Here is a 21782-nt window from a genome sequence, read left to right as displayed (position 1 = left end):
AAAAATCAGTTCTTTAAATTTTCATATTTCAGAGACATTTTTATTCCTGTGTATGCAGTCATATTGAAGGAAATCAGTAGAATTATAGCTCCAAACTTTAAGACCTCTTCCCAGGTTAATTTTCTTTATATTACAGAAATAGCTGGCCCCTGGGTCATTGGTTTTGAATGAACTTCCACTTTATTTACACAGCCGTTCGTAAATTTGGTTTTCTATTTCAGTGATGGAACAAATCTTTCTCATTGTCTGAGAGAGCTCAGCAGATGCTTCAAACCAGAAATATTGGCTTAGCTGGCAACCAGTGTGACCTGTGGCTTAGGTACCAGGGAATGTATTGCCTCAGCTCCTCGCCTCTTTGGTCACAAACTGCATACTGTGCAATATTCTTGTTGTTCCTTGGGGGGAGATTGTTTATTTTTATTTTTGCAAATCAAATACAAACCAGGTGGTGAAAGACTAAATAGCTAAACTGTAGTCAGGAAGTGGTTAGAAACAAAGCAACAGTAGCCTGTTGATTCTCAGCCGGACGACCTGATGAGGGGACCTGGTCCCACTATCTGTGTGTGTCTAAGTTATGAAGCTGCTTTCTTGAGTAATACTACCTTCTGCAGAGCAGCTGCCAGGAGTGGCTTTAGGGCTTGAGGCTTTAGTAAACGATGACGTAGATGTGGATGTAACTGTGTTCCTGGTATTGTTCTTGGTTTGTTGATGAAGATGGTAAAATGATATTTTTCTGAAATTTTATGTTTACACTATGAATTCTGCTACTTCAGCTCAGCCAGTGTCCCACAGAGAGCTCTGTTTCAGCTTGCATTGCTCTGTTCACGTGTGCCACTTAATCTTGCAAAATGGACTACAGATTCAACAGCCAGCTACAGTCTTTGGTCAGTGTCCTTCATCAGAGGTGATGGAGAACTACCCCTGGTTCAGAAACAGCATAAAAATCTGGTCTTCCCTTTCCCTCTTACACTACTGATGCAACTTGGTTGAACTGTATTCCTATGCTACTTGTTTTCCTACCTCATGTGCTCAAATGGCATTTTTAGGGTGCTGAACAAATACCCATTTTGTCTTCATCTCTCTACACACTGCTTCTCTGAACTTCGCCATTTCTTATTTCATAGAATCATAGAATAGTTTAAGTTTGAAGGGACCTTGAAGATCATCGAGTTCCAACCCCTCTGCCATGGGCAGGGACACCTCCCACTAGACCAGGTTGCTCAAAGCCCCATCCAGCCTGGCCTTGAACACTTTCAGAGATGGGGCATCCACAACTTCCCTGGGCAACCTTTTCCAGTGCCTTACCACCCTCACAGTTAAAAATTTCTTCCTAATATCTATTCTAAATCTCCCCTCTTCTAGTTTGAAGCCATTACCCCTCGTCACTACATGCCCTTGTAAAAAGTCCCTCTCCAGCTTTCTTGTAGGCCCCCTTCAGATACTGAAAAGCTGCTATAAGGCCCCGCCAGAGTCTTCTCTTCTTCAGGCTGAACAGCCCCAACTCTCTCAGCCTATCTTCATAGGAGAGGTGCTCCAGCCCTCTGATCATCTTTGTGGCCCTCCTCTGGACTCTCTCCAGCACTTCCATGTCCTTCTTATGTTGAGGGCTCCAGGAGCTGGATGCAATATTCCAGGTGGGGTCTCACCAGAGCAGAGTAAACAGGCAGAATCGCCCCTGTCGACATGCTGGCCACGCTTTTTTTGATGCACCCCAGAATATGGTTGGCTGTATCATTTGCCGGCTCATGCTGAGCTTCTCGTCAACCAACACTGCCAAGTCCTCCTCCTCAGGGCTGCACTCAAACCATTCTCCTCCTAACCTGTATTTGTTCTCGGGATTGCCCCGACCCACATGCAGGAACTTGCAGTTGGCCTTGTTGAACTTCATGGGGTTTGCACGGGCCCACCTCTCAAGCCTGTCCAGGTGTCTCTGGATGGCATCCCTTCCCTCCAGCACATTGACTCCTCCACACAGCTTTATTGATAAAGTATGAATCTTTCTTAAGTAGCAGCTTATTCCACCATTGTTACTGTGTTAGGACACTAAAGTTGAAGGCTTCTGGGGAAATATGTCTGCCAGTGCCTTCTGCTGAGGAAAATATCAGTGTCCTAATCAGTAGGGACCTTTCTGGTATAAACTTTCAATGTGCAGAGTACAAATATTTAGTTTATAAAATGCAGATTCAGTTTGCCAAGACCCTCAGCATCTCCACTCTGCTTTTCCAATGACTGACACACAACACAGGACTGAGCTCCTATTCCATAGTTACGGCCAGAGAAGAAAATTTGTTTTAAAAAAATGTACTGTTATTTTATAAAGAAAATGTTCTCAGTAGAATGACTTATTAAAGCAAAGCTTTTTTGCATAAGTCAAGTCACCTGACTTTCAAACGTACTTTGAAAAGAGAGAGAAAAGTCCACCAGACTATTATATATCCTGTGGAGAAAAATCTGCCAAAACTGCAAAAGCGCAGAGTGTAACGAGTGTCATTTCTGTCTCCTTCATTCCATAATCACTCCCTGACAAATGGGAAACTATCCGTGTTGGGCATAGTTTGCTCAGATATGTGCTTTACCTAGACTTAATCCTTCTTAGTACTGGCAAATTGAACTCGCTATCCAAGCAACGACAATTCCAGTAGACAATGTGTGTTATATTCGAGATCGTTATCTTGTACTTTGTATGACACTAGACATGAGATTAAGTGCTCTGTAATGTGCATATTACAGCTATTTTTTTACTTCCTCTTGTGTTTTGTTTGATGTAAAGTAGAGATGAACAAAACCAGATAATGATTTTGGAGCCGATGTATTGCACATGTACATGGCTGGAAGCACAAGCAAGAAAAATTTGGACCTAGAAATAATGGACAAATTTTGGGCAGAGAGGAATAACTTCCTTACAGATGTGACTCATTCTTCACTTGAAGTTTTTACATCAAAAAGCTCAACTTGAAGTTAAGGGCTTGTTGAGTAAATTATTGGGTGAAATTCTATATTCTCTATTATTCCAGGCATGCAACTAGATGGTTGTATTGAGATCATCATAGTCTAAGCCCGTCTGTTCTTGAAAATCTGTGAACAGTGAAGATTGCTGGCATATGTTTTCATGTTACCATACTGTGTTTTCTTAAGTGGTGTGTCCCAGTGAGGAGCAGCATTCTAAAGGCTGCTTAATAATACCCAATATTCCTTTAAAATAATAAAATTCTGCTCAGTTTAGCTCCAGCAGGTTTTTTGTAGGTTCCCAACGGAGAGTTTCCCCGGCACAGAGGTACTCTGTGTTTGGCGTGCGTGTGCCAGATGAATAACCACATCTTCCTTTTCCCGCTGATCCATTAAAGAGTCACTTTGGTGGTGCGCTTTAAGGTTGTGCTGCTGAAAGAATTCCCCGTGGTTCTTATGCTTGTGAGGATGAGGCCCTTCATTCACTGCTTCATCCAGATCTATATGTTAAAAAAAAAAAAAAAAAAAAAAAGATGTGATTATTTCTTTTTGAAAACGAGCACCTGCTTTTGCAGACCCTTACTGAGAAGCATTTGCTCCATGGATTCCTGTCCTCTCCTTTATTCTGCGGGCAGCAGCCCATCAAAACTGATTTCCACCAGTTTCATAGAAATCTTCTCTATGCCTTGAGAGAGGCCTGCAGTCAGAAAGATGGGAAAGGGGTTTACAGCTCTCCTAGTCACCTCTCACGTGGGCCAGCAGAGCTGTGCTCAGGGCATGTGGTGGAGACTCCATGTACCTGGAGGTCTTATGGGGTCCTGCCAGCGCAGGACAGAGCTTACATCAAAGCCTCCCTTGCTTTGTTCCACAGAAACCCCGGGGTAAAATCAGGCATCTCTACTTAAGGGGTGTTTTCTTTATCACTTCAAATAATGTAATTTTCAGTACCATCTTTCTACAGAAACGTTTACAATCAGGAAGGCATTTTTTGTAGGTGCAGAATTCAGCTTGCTTTTTTAATTATGTTTGCTTTTTAACATGTGGCATTTTATAAAGCTAACTGTTCGTATAAATCATAGGGTTGTTTTTTGAATTTAATACAAGCCTCTAACTTAGAAGTGCTTCCTTATAGAGTGTTTTCCTAGTAGAGTATATAATTAAATGTCAGGGTGTGGGCTTTTGAGTTTGACTGTTTTTTGATTCTTCAAAATGTCTTATCTAAAGCTACTCTTATCCAGGGAAAATCAACAATACCTTTTTTTTTTTTTTTTCCCTGTGGTGAATTAGTTTATGTAAAGATTTTCGCACAACTTCAGTGAATATCTCTGAGACACAGATGGATTGCATAAAACCAAGCTGAAATGCATCTATTTTTGTTTGATGTGAAGCAATTGGACGTATTGAAATGGGACGTTTGGATTTGCTGAACTAGAATCTCTCAAAATTATAATTTCAAACTGTCCAGTTATGTCAGATTACTTCGTGTCTAACAAAAATGTCTAACATTTTTAACCTGCTTTGAAACTTTATGTAATCATAATGATTGTGTCTTGTTCTTCTCTCCCCACCCTTTTGAACCCCCCACGGCTGGTGTCTGATGCATTTTAAAAAGAGATAAACATCTCTCTCTCAAAAAAAAAAAAAAATTTTCATACAAATTTAATAGAAGTTGTCAGGTGGGTGTAAAGGAAATGTTTAGATTACTAGGGGGAAAGCTCAAGCAGGAATTTAATAGTTACCTGTTGCATTTTATGTGATCTTCAGTAAGTACACCCTTACCTCAAAACCAGCCTAATTTGTGGCTCTTGCTCGGGAGGAAATGAGTAGATGTGAAGGGGTAGCTGAGGGTACTGTGAGGTGAGACGAGAGGGGACATATGTAGGTTTAGCTGGGCAAACTGAGGGAGTATGTGAACATGACAGAAATCAGGAATAGGAATCAGGATAGGAAATGAGACTTTGTCACTTCTGTTGTTCTTCATAACCACAACTTGTTTTATGGTGACATTGCCAATCTGAAACGTAGTGAAAATTTTCATTCTTTGTTATATTTCCCTGTTTTGATATGGCTGAGAATGGAAACCTATGGCAAATACCAACATTTTCCATAAAGCAAGCATTCCACCTCCAGAACTGAGTTGCAAGCACAGACTCTGCACAGTTCAGAGTATATATGTTTTTCCAGTACAAGTACTGACAATCAGACTTTAAAAAATCTGATTTCATTATTCTGGCCTTTTGGCACTTCAAAGTTATATGCAGATCTCAGAAGAACTGCCTTTGCAAATTTGGGTGACAGTTCCAGTCCTTGGCAAGTCAGATTTCAAAGAAAAAAGCTGTTCTTACTGTCACTCCTCATTGTAGTATATGATACCAGTCACGAGCCAAATTTTAAAGATTATTATGCAAATAAGTAACGAGAGGTAAGAAGAATGAAAGACACCAGAAAGTTAGCCGATCTTTTTAATACTTCCAACTATTTCAACTTGATTTATAGACTTTATCTCAACAAGTTCAGCTATCAGCAGCTTTACCATGTAAAACCCTGCTTTATCTTCTTTGTTTTTCTTTCTCACTGTTACAATTCAACATAATGAGATGCAAGTTACCCTTTTATCATCTTCTTACTTTTAAGTTAGCAAAAAATGAATGTGGTAAAAGTTTTGTTAGCAACTTGTTAGTCTTTAATGAGTGTAAAGGATGATGCTATCTACTGTTTACAGTTTTAAAGAAAATGGTCTAAGGAGTGTCTTCCAGCTATCAGATCAAATATAAATAATAGCAACAGTGCAGAATTTGGCGGAGTGAATATATGTATGTACACAATTACTTAATTATATATGAATATGTGGGCATATTTACATCATGGTAATAACGTTCTTTTTAAGTTTTAATCTCAAGTATATTATCCTTTAATATTTCACCAGTAATGTAAGAAATTGGAAACAGACTTTAGAACGTTTTAATTTCTTTTTTCTTATAGATAATGTCTGTTTATAATGTAGAAATCATACAAGTACAGCACAGTTCACTAGGAAAATAAGCTTAGTGTTCTCGGCTTAGTCCAAGTTGGACAACACATTATTTGGCACAATTGAGTGGCCTAGCTTTAACAGAAGTACAAGACTGAATAAGCATAGAGGTTTTATTATTTGAGTGAGCCGAACTGTATGCTTAGAACCATGAGAAACCCTTGTACTGCATCCCACCTGCTTTCAATTGCATTGCTTTTATAAGCTCTGGATCTACAGTAAAAAAGTCTCCTAGAGAAATGCTGTTCTTTCATATTATGTATACATGAAAGGCTCCATGCTTCTGCCATTTCATGTACTGTATTTGTGCAGACCAAAAAAGTTGTGTAAGTTTTATAGAAACATTGATAAAAATATTAGTGCGTACATTAAACAGTTGGAAAACAGCCTCTCCTATGAGGAGAGGCTGAGTGAGTTGGGCCTGTTCAGCCTGGAGAAGAGAAGGCTCCAGGGAGACCTTACAACGGCCTTCCAGTACCTAAAGGGGCCCTACAGGAGAGCTGGGGAAGGACTTTTTACTAGGGCATGTAGTGACAGGATGAGGGGGAATGGATATAAACTGGAAGAGGGCAGGTTTAGATTAAACATTAGGAAGAAATTTTTCACTTTGAGGGTGGTAAGGCACTGGAACAGGTTGCCCAGAGAGGTTGTTGAGGCCCCATCCCTGGAGGTGTTGAAGGCCAGGCTGGATGTGGCCTTGGGCAACCTGTTCTAGTGGGAGGTGTCCCTGCCCATGGCAGGGAGGTTGGAACTCGATGATCTTCAAGGTCCTTTCCAACCTAAACCATTCTATGATTCTATTATTTTTCAGAAAATAAGTGTAAGATATTTTATGTTCAATAGACAAAATCATTTTGTTATGTTGTATATTGCTCTTGTGCCATGCCTTTTGAACAAAACCTACTTTTAAGGGGAAATGCCCTTTTATTTGTATAATCTTAGTGACTGCTTAGTTAAATGTTGACTTCTGTTGGGGTTGTAAGTCTTAAATTATATATTCGGTTCCTGTGAATTCTAATGTTAAGAAGGATGAAATTCATACATTAAGAAAGAAGTGATTGCAGTCCATGGAAAGTGTTGTTTGTGCTGAAACAATAGGATAGAATAGACAGCCAGTGATGAGCTTCCCATTCTGAGGGTCTTCAGAAAGAGGCTCGGTTACTAGTTGGAAAGTACTAGCTCAAAGATAAGATTTAGTGAAAGTATGACAGTATCTCAGTCTGATACTCTGCTCAGAGGTGTTGAGCATGGGGACTTGAATTTTCAGACTATGATGGCAATAAAAGGATGGAATTATTAAATGATGGCCTCACAGTTGCCTCGTGGGTTGAAGAGGAGCTATTGAATTTAATTTCAAGAGGGAAATGAAAGAGACTGTGTTCTGTATGCAGTTCTGTCTTGGACCTGAAGTTACAATGCATGGGGCATTTTAGATGGCTTTAGCCTGAGCTGAGGTTAAATAAATAAACTGTGAATTTAAGTGCAGTTATCAAATACTTGGTCAAACGAAAAATAAGGCCGCCTTTTTCATATAGTCTTGGCCTTCTCAGAGGTGCCAGAGGAGGAACTTCAGTCTTAAGGGTGTTGAAAATAGCTAGTAAAGCAGAAGCCAACGCTAATAAACAGTTTTGGAAGTACTGTGAGTGGTTTAAGCATAGTCTGGATTATTGTTATTACTGTGTTAAATCACAGCAATCAAATAGCCAAGCATCGCTTTGAATGATTAAGTGGAATGGCCGTCAATGAAAAACCTTCAGGCTGTATTGCAGACATAGGGATGGGTGTGGTCGTGGTCAGCTCTCCCAAAAATTACTTTGGATGCTGTTGCAGATACAGAGCAGGGTGTTACATGATATTTTCAGAACCTGGCAGATTTTAGTTTGGTTTGGATATTTTTTATGTACCTTGGCAGGCGTGTGTATCCCTGCAGCCATACAGCAATCTGCATTAATGGCTGAAGTAACACCTACTGGTGAGGCAGAGTCAATCAGCAACAGACTGCTGTTGACTCATGGCTTCGGTTGACTCATAATCCCATTGAGCTTTGCGAGTCACTTTTTGTTCCCACCCTGAAGCCCAATGCCAGTTCATGTCATGATTTGAATACCTATTGATCAAGAAAGTAGATGATGTGCTTTGTGGACAAAGGAGCACATGCCTTTAGGAAGATATAGTAGCGCCTTGTATTATTTCTTTCAGCTAATTGAGTTAATTAAAATTATTTATTCACATTTACAAACGTCTCCGCCCAAAGTTTTAGATAGATTGCACTTATCGTAGAATGACTTAGGTAGGAAAAGACTTTTAACATCATCAAGTCCAACCATAGAACTCAGTGTGTCGTAAGAGTTCAGTGTGTCATTGAGTCCAGTCCAGAGCTCTGTGTGTCAAAACGACACAGAAAGATCTCACAAAGATAAGTGTGTTATTTCAAACTGTATTCAGGCTTTATTGCCCCCATATATTTCTGTCTTTCCTGGAAGAGCCTGGAAAAATAGATGAGGCTTGAAATGTGCCAGATCTGGGTATTGTCATGTGAAGGTGGCATCATATGCCAGGTAAAGGGATTTCTAGATCAGATTTGAGAGAAAGAATAAAGGAAGAGAGCATTTTGATCCTGGAATTTGGAAGGTAAAGAAGTATTAGAAGCATTTCTAGGAAGTCATTCAAAACAGTCTTGGCTTGAATGGGAAGTGGTGTTGCAGCATCTCTGAAGATAGGTATCTCAGTATGATCCGGTTTAGTTTTACAAACATGAAGTCATTTAACTTGTCATCCCATGCATGATGTGTGATAGATACAAGAATAGCTCATTCTTTTTTAAATCTGTAACTTATTAAAATGACTACCCAGCTTTTTCCAAGCTACTGCACAGGGACCTGGTCTGGTAACGCGTATGGAATCCTTCAGGCAAATGCTATTTCTGACAGCACAATTTGAACTCTCCAGTGTGGGTGGTGAAGATCTGGCCACGTTAAGCGTGAGCCAGCAGACCGTTCCACCATGCTTAAAGGAACTGTCTGTCTTGAGCTACTTGGTAGTCCTTACTGCAGCCCATTAAATGAGATGCTAATACCTGGACCTATTTCAAAAGTGCTTCTGTTTTACTGCCTTCCAAAAGGCATAAGAGAAGGGTAGGTGCTACTTTAAATAGAGTATTTGAAACTTTTGTTACACGTTGTTGTTCATATGTTTTACTGTTTTCTTGTTCATCATTTGTAGTTTAAATGAATACCAGTAAAACTGCAATTTAATCCTCTACTTTTCATTTTCACACACCATTGAACGAGTGGTTTTCACACTTTCAAAATCACGTATTTCTGCTGGCCCCTTTCCAGCAGATGATCATATCTTTGCACCTTTAGCTGAAAATACTGCAAGGATGATGTTTATTTTCTTGTTTAATGGGATTTCATGGGCTGCAGACCATGACTTCATGGATGACAGATTGGAAAACTCTCTTACCATTCCAAGTAAGGGTTAAAAGCAAAAATGATCTATACCTTAACTTACATCTCCTTTCAAAACATCTTACACATGATGTATATTGCCTTTTTTCCAACAAAATCCCTAATGGCAGCAATAAGACCTCTAAACTGCAAATGTATTGGGAGAGAAGCAATAGCATCCAGATTGTTGCGATGTCCTAGCAGAAGCAGATAGTGGGACTATGTCTACATTTTGATAAATCTCCATCTACTGTATTTAGATTTCATTTTTGCTGCAGCAGAATCTCTCTCAATAACATATCTCTCTTTACATTTTCACCCAAACTATCACCTTGAGAGGCTCCAATGGAGCTTTTGGAGCTCTTTGTGAACTTTGATATTAGGCTCTCCTGCAGTGAGAGATCAGAAATGCCATGTGTAAAAGCAGAGACTCCTTTGAGAACGCTTTGGAGACAGAAAAGTATCTGTTTCCTAAGAAAGTTTTAAACAAAATTGTATTGAGTTAAACATAATATGTAATTTAGGTATTTCTTTAGGTGGTATCACCACATTCTTTTTTGACTTCAAACCTCCCCCAAAAAAACCCTGCCAACATTATTTGCAAGTCATATACACAGTAAAATGCAAAAGATTCAAAAAAAAAAAATTTTCTTTTGTTACTAAATGAGCATTGTTCATTAGCATTTTGTATTTCATTCAGAACATGGATGTAGATTATTTTTTTTGTTTTATTTTATGTTTCACCACAGTCCTTTTATGCCAGAATTTCAGAGATCATTAGCAAAATCAAGGAGGGAGAGAAGCAGAGAAAAGGAAAAAATTTACACACAAAACCACTTTCACGTATCAAAGATTTTTTCAAAATCAATATTCTAGCAAGTTTAAATTTGAAATAGCATTGAAATACATATCTAAATGCATTGATATCACCACTTTTGGAGTATAGGTTGAAGTAATGTGTTACAGCATCAGAGAATTGTGGGGCATTATTTAGGAAAGCATTTAAGGCTATACTTAGATTCTTTGGTAAGAGTGCTTGTGCATGCATCCAACTTGAACACACACATGGTGCGTTCAGTTCCACAGATCTCAATTGCTCATATGCTTAAGTGATTGGAGACAGTTTTCCGAACTGGAATGGGAGCTGATTAAGTCTTAAAGTTCTGTCCTATAAGCTAAGTAGGAGCAGATTCCTGTTGTTGAGGAGAACTTTCACTGGCTTCAAGGTGGCTTGTGAAAACCTGGATGTCCACCTTCTTGTAGAGGCGTACGTTATTGCTTACATAAATACGGACAGGTAATGGTGGCCTAAATGCTGTCCTCAAGAACAGTTCTGTGGACCTCCCATGCATCAAGTAGGGAAGAACAGTGTTAGGCTGAATCAGAGTATAAAGAAGCCTATGAGGTTCCTCTGTCAGGTAGGTTTCCTTCAACCATGACCAAACTGTCTTTAGGCTGTTTCAGGTGGACGAGAGGCAGACTGTGGGGGTAAAACAGCTCCAAAGGCAGCTCTTTCTCTGCTGTGTAGATACAACTGCTGAGTCTGGGAAACCTGACCTTCTTGCTTCAAGAGAGCTCATTTCTTTGCAATAATTAATAATACTTAATTGATAATATTATACTACTCATCAGAATAAAAAGAGAAAATCGCTTAGCAGCTTAAAAAACACAGTATGAAAATTAGGCTCTGCTTCTGCAAGCATTTACATGTTTGAGAATCCCTGTAGGACTCCTTAAGTTCAGTGGAATCACTGATGCATAAAGCATGGTAAGTGTTTACAGTACCTGACCTTAAATCAAGGATTTATATATTTTTTTTTTTAACTATTTGTACCATAGCCTTCAACTATGTGGGGATTTGGAATTTGTTTCTAAATGTTCCAAGCCACTGATGTTGTTTAAACTGCTTCCAAAGTTGGAAAGAACTGCAAAGTGATTGATCAATTGAAACATTGCACAACAAAAGATCTCCTCCTCACTGTATTTCAGTGTTCGTTCTGGAAATTGTTTACCATATTGGATCTTTAGGTTGGTTGGTTGTGGGTTTTTTTTTCTGATTTAGCATATTTGTCTTTGCTTTCTTAGCGTGGTTCAGGCACTTACCTTATTAGGCAAGGCGGAATAATCTTAACCACTAAGTGAAATTGTTTGCTCTTCCTCTCATCGTTAGTGTTCAGTTCAGTGAGAAGCCTGTGACTTAGGACAGTTAGTTGTGCTGCACTGTAATTAAACCAACTCATTTACATGACGTGAATTTATTTTGAGCAGTGTTCTCACAGAAAACAGTAATTTCAACATAACCTGCATTTGTTGTGGGAATCCTGTAGTAGTGATGTTTCCTGAAAATTTGTAATACTGAGTTCACTGTCCATAAAAGTTGAGCACGCTTTCCCTAAAGTCACAGAAAATTATGAAAGCTGTATTGCTGTCTTGCAGTCTGACTATACTGTTTTTATTGCTTGCCGAGCCCATGAGAAAATCCATAATACTTTTAAAACTGTTACTTTCATCATTCCAAGCCTTAGATGAGGGTGTGTTGGCTCCTACTGCTCTTTCTGGAGGTGCTAAAAGGCTCAGTCCCGCAAAGTGCTGCCATCCTTCTGGTTCTGCTGATTTTGGTGTGGGTTGGAGGGCCCAGGAATTTCTAGTTGTCGTTCAGAAATGCACAGATTTGGGCCTTAAGGAATCCTTAATTGGATCATCAAATCTGAGTAGCTTTACAATTTTTGTTGTGAGTACTGTAATTGTCATTATAGCTGCTATGGCCAAGATATGCCTGGAAGTATCCAGGTGTGTAGCAGGGCGTGACTCTATTTCCACTGGTATGAGACAAGACTGATACTAGTGGAAAAGTAGTGGAAATAAATAGAATTACATTACAAGTCTTTAGTATAGTGAGATATTAAGACAGTTCAGAATACATATCAGATAAAAAATATGACCTGCTTTTTGGGGGTAGCATTACCCTGCGAAGATGAGATTTTAGCAGGTGGAAGAAAACCCCCCAAAACAACAACAAAAAGCAGGTAGAGATTTCTGGTGAGCAATCGAGAGGAGTTAAGTATCCATTTAGAAGAAATTTCATCTGTTACTTTAATACAGACTCTTTTTATTTTGTTCTTTTGCTTTTAAGCCAACAGTGAGACTTATCAAAAGATTGCATTTGGAAAAAAACTCTTAAAGCATTCTTCTCATATACTGTAGCTTAAAAGGAATGTGTGAAATTCAAGATTGGAAAGTATTACACAAAAGTATTCTTTTCCTTTGTTTTTTTAAAACACATTTTTCCTCAAACCTGCCTCTCTACCAATGTCTTTTTCCCACAAGACTCCAAAGGAAAAATGACATCAAATGGTAAAATCCTGTTGTATGTTATTTCCAGAAGAATCCATGGAAATCTTGAATATGATTTTATCATTTGTACTGTAATGTTCCATTGTTAAACGGAGCAACATACTGAAGAGTATTCAGTTGCTGAATACTTGATGGTAAGCAAAAGCTGATGTTTCTGTGAATATTACAAAACACTGAGGAATTTGTAGCACCTCAGATCTGTTGTATGATAATAGGAGTTAGAAATGGAAAACTCTTGTTCTATCAGCTTGACCATCTCCCTGACACCAACAGATTGTTGTCTTCTTTGTGGTACTAATTTGCAAATGTCATAAGTCGTGGCTTCCAGCACTTTTCCTGGGAGAATACATGGCATTAAAGGAGCCTTGAATATTCCTTTCTTTGACTTCATCTTCTTGATCCTCTTTTATATCTCTTCGTTGCATTAAACAATTCCTAATGTTGCTTTGCCTTTAGCTATTTTATTTCTCTCCCTCTCCTCTCTTCTGTTTTCCACAAAATCACATAATTATTTACTCTGTTCCTTTTGGAATTTCTTCTGTTTTGTTGTATCTTTCTGGTACTGAGCAGCAATGGACTTACCTGTACCGTACGCTATAAAGAAAATGTTGGAAATCACTGCTGGAGAAATTGATGTTTATGTATGAAGGTACTAAGTTGTTCTGTGGCCATACAACCTTAACTTGCACAAGAAGCACAGCACAGGCCCTAAATACAAGTCTGTATCAGGCTCTTTTCATAAAAAGGTGGGATTTTTTCCCTTATAAACCAAATATACTTTTTGTTCTATGTTTTGCTGAAGCTGGTGTGGGATAAAGTTGCATATACTTTGCATGTACATGTTGTAGCTAAATTTGGTGAAAGCTTCATTCTGACAATTATATAATGCATTTTAAAAGGCTAACTGCACTATTTTGACTTAAGATACAGGCACACACTGAAAAGAGTAGAGTTCTGTGAATAACTGGGGTTTTTTAGTTACTGACTTGAAGAAAAGAGAATAGAAAATTTGGTATTTCGGGACCAACCTCCAGTGATCGATTTAGGTTTCTCGTTTTCTCTTCAAATGAAGTGTTTCACTTCGACTTTGTACCTGCTAACTTTTTAAAAAAAAACAAAACAAACCAAAAAACCCCACAACATTATATTCAAGGACGTTTATTTGCAATATTTCAGTGTGATATGAAAATTCAAAATATTTTTAAAATATCAAAAATGCTGTAATTATTTACCTTTTTTTTTTTAGCCAAATTGATCTCTCAAATTCAGCAGAAATTTGACCGATGGTTTGTTTGACCTGCATTTGTGGTTTTCTAAGGAAAATCATCGCTGCTGAAAATCTTGCTCAGTATTAGCTGAAGTTACATAGGTAGATGAGGAACGGTTGAAGTTATAGTAACAGGGAGGTTATAGGTCTTCAGATATCAGTTATAAGCTGCAGCCAGCCTATCTATAGGAGTAGAAATTGACTGTAAAATATATATATGTGTGTGTGTATATATATATATATATATAGTATCTTCCTGCAGGCAGACACTGGGTGGCTGTCTCCAGGAGTAGGATTCACTACCATTCATATGAAAATGGTGGAAAATCTTGCCCTAAAGCTAACCTACCCCTGGAGTTTTGCCTATCTGTCATGGTGATCGCTTGTCTGGGAAGATAAAGGATTTGTTAATAGTCAGCTGGCTGGTCTGTCTGGGAAGTAAAAAAAAAAAAAAAGCACAGCAAATCAAGCAGGCAAAAGGCTGATTACTATGGCATTACTTCTCCCCAGGAAAAAGCGAAGAGTTACCTCTATGCAAAAAAGACTGTGTTTTAAATATATTATCATCTGTCTAATTTCGGTGTACATGGCCCAAATATATACATGGTTTTTTTCTGACAACAAATTATTAAAGAGCCAACATTTCTGAAAAGCGTAATAGGATTTTGGGTTGCAGTGTATGAGAAGATATAAGCATGAGGAAGAATAAATTGAAGCATAGACATTTGTGTAGCCATAATTAGTTAAGTTTTAGATTTGTATTGTGCGTATTTGCCTTAGAAGCCACTGAATAAATTTACTGCCCTAACAAAGGCTGATAGCTAATTAGAAAGGAGGAAGATTTGGCCACTGAAAAGCAAACTCATTTTTAGGGATATACTTCCTGGGAAGAAATATCTGTTCCAGCTGAAATGTGTCATTTGTGACTACTTCTTGTGATGATCTCTAAATAAAAAAAGCCATTTCTCAAAGGATTTCCTAGAAAAATGTCCAGGATTTGATAGGTGATTGTGATACGCCAGGTATTTGGAGAAAATAGGCATTTTTCATCCAAAATTTTGCCTTCGTTGAAATTAAATTTCCCACAGTAATGATCAATGACTTCATTGCTGCTGCTGCTTTTTAGGCAGCTTGTCTTCCTGCAAGCACATTCAGTTTGCTCTGTAATAATTTTTGGATTTTGGTTGGTGAGTTTTTTGGGTTTGGTTTTTCTTTTTGGTTCCGTGCTGCTTGCAGGGCTCTGCATTGCTTCAAACTAACCAGCATCCCTTTCCTCTTGTTCTTCTCTCCTTGATATCCATAAATGTAGGCTAGATTTGGTGGTTTGGCAGCTCCTTGTTTCTTACAGAATGCATTTATTCCAGCAGTGTTGTATGGGTGCGGGGGTGTAGGCGTGTGTGTGTGTATATATATTTGACTGGGTTCATTGGAAGAAGTGGCTGTGCGCCTTGGGAATTTTTGGTCATGTTACTGGATGTTTTTCCTGATGTTCAAATTTGGTAACTTTCTGTTAGAAACGTTTCATATGTCTTGGGCATTTTGCAAATAGAAAGCGGAAGAAAGCCCTAAAGAAAGCATAGAAACTTTGGAGCGTTATTAATGTAGGAGTCTGAACTCTACAGCTTGAGTACTTGATAATCCCAGGGGCTGTGAACTGGTGCACACCTCCTTATCTTACCAAAACCAGATGGGCAGTAATTCAGTTTACTTGTTCATTCCTTGGACCTATTGGTGGCAGCTCTAATGCTTTTTAGGCGCTGGGGTTCTCGACAGAAAATTTTATAGTAGGGATGTGTATGAGTATGTGTGTGTGTACACACCGTATAATGTAATAAAGGTTGGAGACAACAGTATTAGACAAAACAAGCATAACATAAATTATTAATTATCAGGATAAAATAAATGATAGGCATATTTGGTTGCTTTGGAAAACAAAGAAACAGAACAAAGAAATTGCTTTGAAAGGGACACTAACTTTTCCTAACATGTCCTGTTTCACCGTGGGCTGGAGTTGCCACAAGCCCATGTCTACAGAGTCTCCATTGAGGGCTACTGCCTAGGGGCATGAATACACAAGAACTTTGTAAGGTGTTTAGAAGTTAATTTAAAACAAAAATTAAAACATGTGGACACTTGATAAATGTTGCTTTTGTCTTTGTTACCTCCTTGTTATCTCCATTGTGTTACACTGCTACTACATGTCACTATTAAGTCAGAATGACAAAAGCAAGATTTTTAGCAAGGTTCTTTAAGTTTTCTGGGAATAGACCCTACTATTCCCAAGCTAAGAGCTGCCCCTTCTACCCTTGCTGTTTCGTGACAGTTTAGAAACTTTAACTATTGATAGCTTCATATAGGTCGGACTTGTCATGTTAGTTGCAGTTAGTAGGGGGCATATTTAAGAGTGAGTGATGGAAACTGTTGTGTCACATTATCCATCCTGTGATGTATGTGTTCCCTTAGGGGAAAGAAAAGTTCACTGAATGAAGTCCTTTCTCTCAGTCACACTGCTTCCTAAATGAAAAGCAAATTTATTTGATTTACACAATTCTTTAATGAATGAGTCAGTCCATGCTTCCCACTCATTCACTACCATCCCTCCTCTTTCAGATACAAAACTCTGAGCATTTTTAAGTTGTGTATGCAGTGATCAGTGACTCACTGGTGACTTGGGAGGCAATGGTAAGGCTCAATCTCAGTTTATTATTCCATAAAAAGTGATATAGAATAATGATCAAGTCCACTTTCTCCTGTTAAAGCCGTGTAGGAAAGTTTGTAGTTTGTCCATCATGGTGATCACTGCATTAGAGTTGATGATTTTTCACTAATCCCTTTTGCTCTCCAACTAAACTGTGTCAGTTTGCTTGGGAGAAGCAAGATATTGTTGCATTCTTAAACTTTCTGAAAAAACACTTTGGATTGTGTTCATGGAATAAAGATTATATACTAAGAAAAAGGAATCTGTATATACTTCCACAAGCAGTTTATAATGACAAAGAAAATTATTAGCAGTGGGACTAATGGGGCTGATTAGATAGGACTTCTTAGAATTAGAGAATTATCATGGTTTTCAGAAATGTGACTTGAAGGTGCTGGGAAAAATCTGTTGTCTTTTGTTAACAAAAAAGCAAAAAGCTATTAAATTTGGTCATTCTGAACATTTTCTCTTGGATCCTGAAACAATAACTGAAAACAGTTACTTTAAAGCTGTAGTTTGTTCTACAGTTGTTTTATGTCAGAAATAGCAATATGTCAGAAATAGCAATATTAACCATGGTTTGTTCTACAGTTGTTTTATGTCAGATCTAGAAATAGCAATATTAACCATCAGGCCATGAGATGGGAAGTTTTTTTCCTCTTTTAGGTGGGAATAGCTGAAGAAAGGGGTGCCTCCCTTCTCTAACTTAATCTGAACTCAAAATAACTTTTGTTGTCTTGTTATAACAGCCCTTTTTCTGAGTCACTGTATGAAATAGACTGGGAAGCATTGGATATTGTAGATCAAACACTTCAAAGCCAACTTTGACTTAGTTTTATGCATGCTTCAGCGTAGACTAATGTACAATAGTATCCAGGAAACTCAGCCAGTAATTCATAAGAGTCCAAAATGTTCTCCTTAGGATGAATCATAGCAGCATAGATGATAGGATTGGAGAAGATCCTTTAGGTCATCCAGTTCAAAGCCTGTGTATCTTCCTCTTTGCTAATCCCCACTAGGATTTCATCTACCCTGTCTTTGCAAACCTCTCATGTCCTTGACTCAGCCGCCTCCCTGGGTAGTTTCTTCCATTGCTTAATTGTTTAACCTGAACATCTTTAAACCTTATGCCATCATGCTTAGTGTGAACAATTTATGGCTACAGAAAACGAGGCTTTCTCCTCCCTTCTGCCATCACGCTTAAATATCATCCCTCCCTTTAAATGTTTTGGGGTTTTTTTTCCTCTCTAGCTTCATGAATAATAATTCCAGGGAAGTTGGGGTTTTTTAGCTGTCTTTGCTTCTCTCACTGTAGGTGATTTTCTTCGAACTTTTGGTTTTTGAGACTCAAAAATGCATTTTGATCTACAAATTTACTTTCTGTGACTCAGTGATGTGTATGCATTAAGTCATGCCTTTCAAGAGGCAAATTAACACCACTGTGTCTTTGTTTATAGAAGCTGCTTTCATGAGGGTGCTAATGTGCTTTGACTGACAAATATACAAAACAATTTGAGGGTTTTAAGTGACAGAAGGTGGAATCTGTTTTTGACCTCAGATATATGCAATCTCATGTCACTAATCGGGATATTAATTTAATCATATATTTTAACTCTGTTTTAAAAACTTGCTTATGAAAACTCCTGGGGTTGCCTACTGCAGAGGAGTTAAAATTTATCACTAGTATTTTCAAAATCAGCTGTTCATAGCTCTGTTGATAGATTTCTAAGCCTTTTAATATTCATTTGTCTAAGTGTGTGCTCAGACCAGTATTATTCTGATAGGATTTTGGGATGATCTATAAAATGAAACACTGAGAACTTCATAATGGGGGATCTGAAGATGGAAGGAAGCTTCTTTTCCTGAGGTAAAGGAGCTTATATCTACAGAATTTTTAATTTTATACCCTGTATTTCTTAGGATCTGCCTAAGCTCGTCAGAATATACTAATGAGAAACCTCTCTGATGTTAATCATCTCACCTACTATGATACAGCATGTGCCAATTAGATCAATGTGTGAAATTTATGTTTTTCTCCTACATGACTAATAAATATTGCATGTCAAAAAAATACAGGCTAGAGGTGGGAAGGCTGATTATTGCAAGCCACATTTTCATACTGCCTCCCATTTTGCAGTTACACAATAAAAATAGCTTCAGTCAGTATATCACCTGTCAGCTCACCTCTCCCACAGTTTACTCATGTGGTAGTTCTTTCATCCATGCAGAAGTGTTCCAGGTTCCCTGTTGCTGTGTACAGTGCTATCGGGCAAAGTTGTGTGAAATTGAGATAAATCCTGCTATGTTACTTCAGTTCTGCCAGCCCATAATTACCATTAACGCTAAGTTTAGTGGATCCACTGTGTTTCATGAGCTTGAAAGTAACCATTCACATTGCCCATTTTGGCATGGCAATTTGTAGAAGTACACACAAGGGTTATTTGTAAGAAGTCAATATCATGGAAATACAGGTTTTGAAAGCAGTATCTTGGGCACTATTATATGGCTCAAATATTTTTTTTTTGTGTTATAATTTTATAATTACGTTTTAATTTTTAACATGCTGTGTTTTCAGCTTTATAAAGGAAAAGATGCATTAGGAGATTCTAGCCTTTTCACGAAGATTTTACATCCCCCACCCCCATCTTTGCAAAGCTCCCTTCTTTAATTTCTGTGCTGTTATGCTTCTCAGATGTCCTTTAGCCATTCCTCAAATGTATTGAGGTTGAGGGCACTGTGCAGTGGCAGTGTTGCATGTCTTAAGTGTGCAACTTAGTGTGCAGTGTTAATGCACAGGTTAATGCCTCTTGGCCTCTCTGGTAAATTTGTGGCTATTCTTTTCAGGTGCAAAGAGCTGACCATAATCATACCACCTTTTTGTTTCCGGTCTGAACTATGTGCAGGTCCAGTGTCTGTAAGAGTGCACAGAAACCAGTTTCATAATCCTTGCAACTCTTTTCCTTGATTATGGTGGGAAAGTGAGACATTCTCCAGTTATCTTTCTATGTAGTACAGAGTTGTAAACAGCTCCAGATGTGATCTCAACAAAACTATATAGTCAGGAACAGTATTAACTGTGAGCTCTGCAGTGGCTTCGGTGGTCCTACGCTGCATTGAGCTACGTGGGGTATTTCACTGCAAACACATGTCTTTAGCAGCTTTTTCCACTGTGCTACTTCTGCAGGGCTTTCCTCAGCAAGTATGTCTGTTTAAGATCGTTATTTCCGTGATGTATTTCACGTGGTATCTCCTTTTATCTTCTCTCAGCCTGGGTAATCTCATAGTCCTAAAGCAATATTTCTTTTGCCTCTCCACTATTGGTAGCTCATCTTGGTTTCTTATAATCCACACATTTCATTACCACGCTACCTACCTCCTCCTTCCCGTAGACCATTAATGAAACAAGATGGGACCTGCTGCTGGTCCCTTTGGCGTCCCAGCATGTGCTATGTTCTAAGAGTTTTGAACAAAAGAACTACCATTCGAGGGCTGACCTTTGTAAACCCAAGTCAGCTCTTAACATGGTATTTTTAATTGTCCTTTTTAAAAAACAATAAAAGAAAAAAGTAGAAACTTCAGTGAGGGGAACTTCTTAGCCCCTTGGGGGCCTCGGGCTTCCAGCTGTTGCTGAAATTTTACTGCTTTAGTCTTTTGTATCTTGGCAATTTTATCCCTGATCTCCTGCTCTTTTAGCTTCACTGATGCTTTCCTTCAGCCTCAAGGCTTGAGGTATTTTTTTTCAGTTTAGTACTGTCAGCCATGAAAACTATTGTAAATGCTGAAATCCCCAAGTACCAAAAAAACATTGATAATGTAAAATAAAAACTGAAAAAGAAGTCTAGATGTTTTTGTTCACATGGAATTGCACGGATGTAAAGAAAAGCATGTTCTTCTAAAATTATGTAGCTTGTTGGTGCTAAATTCTGTGTGAACGTGTTTGTGAAGGTACTCATGCTGACAGGTGACTGGAGGCTTGGGTCTAGAAGCCCCGCATGCTCAGTTTTATTCTGCTGACCTGCTGGATCATTTCACTTCACTGGGGGTGTGGGGATTTCAGCCTGCTTCAGAGACAGTTTATAAGGGGGGGGGGGAACCTCCACAAAACCCAAACCCCATAAAAGCTGTGTGTTTTTATTGTTATTCATATATCATTTGGAGATGGTGCCAGTTTATTTTGGATTGCTTTACATTCATTAGAAAAGGACTTAAGTTTCATTTTTAGCCTAAAGTAAGAGTGGACGTGTAAGAAACTTCTGGGTTAGATAATCACTTTAAATTAAAGTCATGAAAGTATGTGTGCATACAAATTTGTGTCATTATTCACTGTTCTTTTTCTCCCTAGATATTCCCTGCTTTTTCTACCCACTTTTCCACCCACTTTTCCAGTTCTCTCAGGCCCATTATTGCAAAGATTAATATCCAATCCAAGATGGATTCATCTCTTGAACTGATATTTGAAAATAGGAAACTCATACTCGTTGTTTAAGGCAGAAATTATCTTCAGTACAGGGGTCTTGCTGTTTTCCCCTTGCTCAAAGTGTTAGTCTTATATAAAAAAAAAGAAAAAAAAAAGCATGTTAATGAGTTTATGGAGCCTAATTTTCTGTTGTTTTGCAATTTGTATTGCCAGTTCTACCTAGAAAAAGGGGCAGACCAATTGCAAGTAGATTGGAGTAACTGTGTCTCAGATCATATGCCCAGTTGTTCTCTCATTTTTGATGTAAAAGTAGTCCATGATTTTATGACTTAGACTGTATCATCCAGCATATGCATAAAAGAGCTGATGTGAAATTGCCCTTATTGCCTTAAATTTTTATATTTTCTAAATTTGTGAGTGCTTGAATTTGCAAGTTATGCCTTTTTATCCTGTTTGGCATGTAATAAATTGTTTCCTCAAGCTATAACCAAGTCTTTTGCGACCTTATGGAATCAACAATATAGTGCAGGTAGTTGCCAAATATACTGAATTTTTAAGCATCTCCTTTCTGCTTTATAGGTTTGTCTGAGGATGCAGCAGAGGAAGCAGAAAAGCCATGA

At 38.3% G+C, this 21782-nt stretch overlaps 1 protein-coding gene across 1 annotated transcript in view; it reads left to right on the top strand.

The window, feature by feature from the left end:
- The window catches only part of BBS9 (Bardet-Biedl syndrome 9), a 316290-nt gene extending 294508 nt beyond the window's left edge, over positions 1-21782 (top strand). Inside the window, exon 22 of the mRNA XM_009886210.1 lies at positions 21742-21782. Coding sequence (XP_009884512.1) covers positions 21742-21782 — 41 coding nt within the window. The remainder of the gene's footprint in view (positions 1-21741) is intronic.

Source organism: Charadrius vociferus, unplaced genomic scaffold (assembly GCF_000708025.1).
Source record: "Charadrius vociferus isolate BGI_N301 unplaced genomic scaffold, ASM70802v2 scaffold545, whole genome shotgun sequence".
Lineage (NCBI taxonomy): Eukaryota > Metazoa > Chordata > Aves > Charadriiformes > Charadriidae > Charadrius > Charadrius vociferus.
Note: the sequence above shows the minus strand (reverse complement) of the source record. Positions and strands in the feature narration are given on the sequence as shown.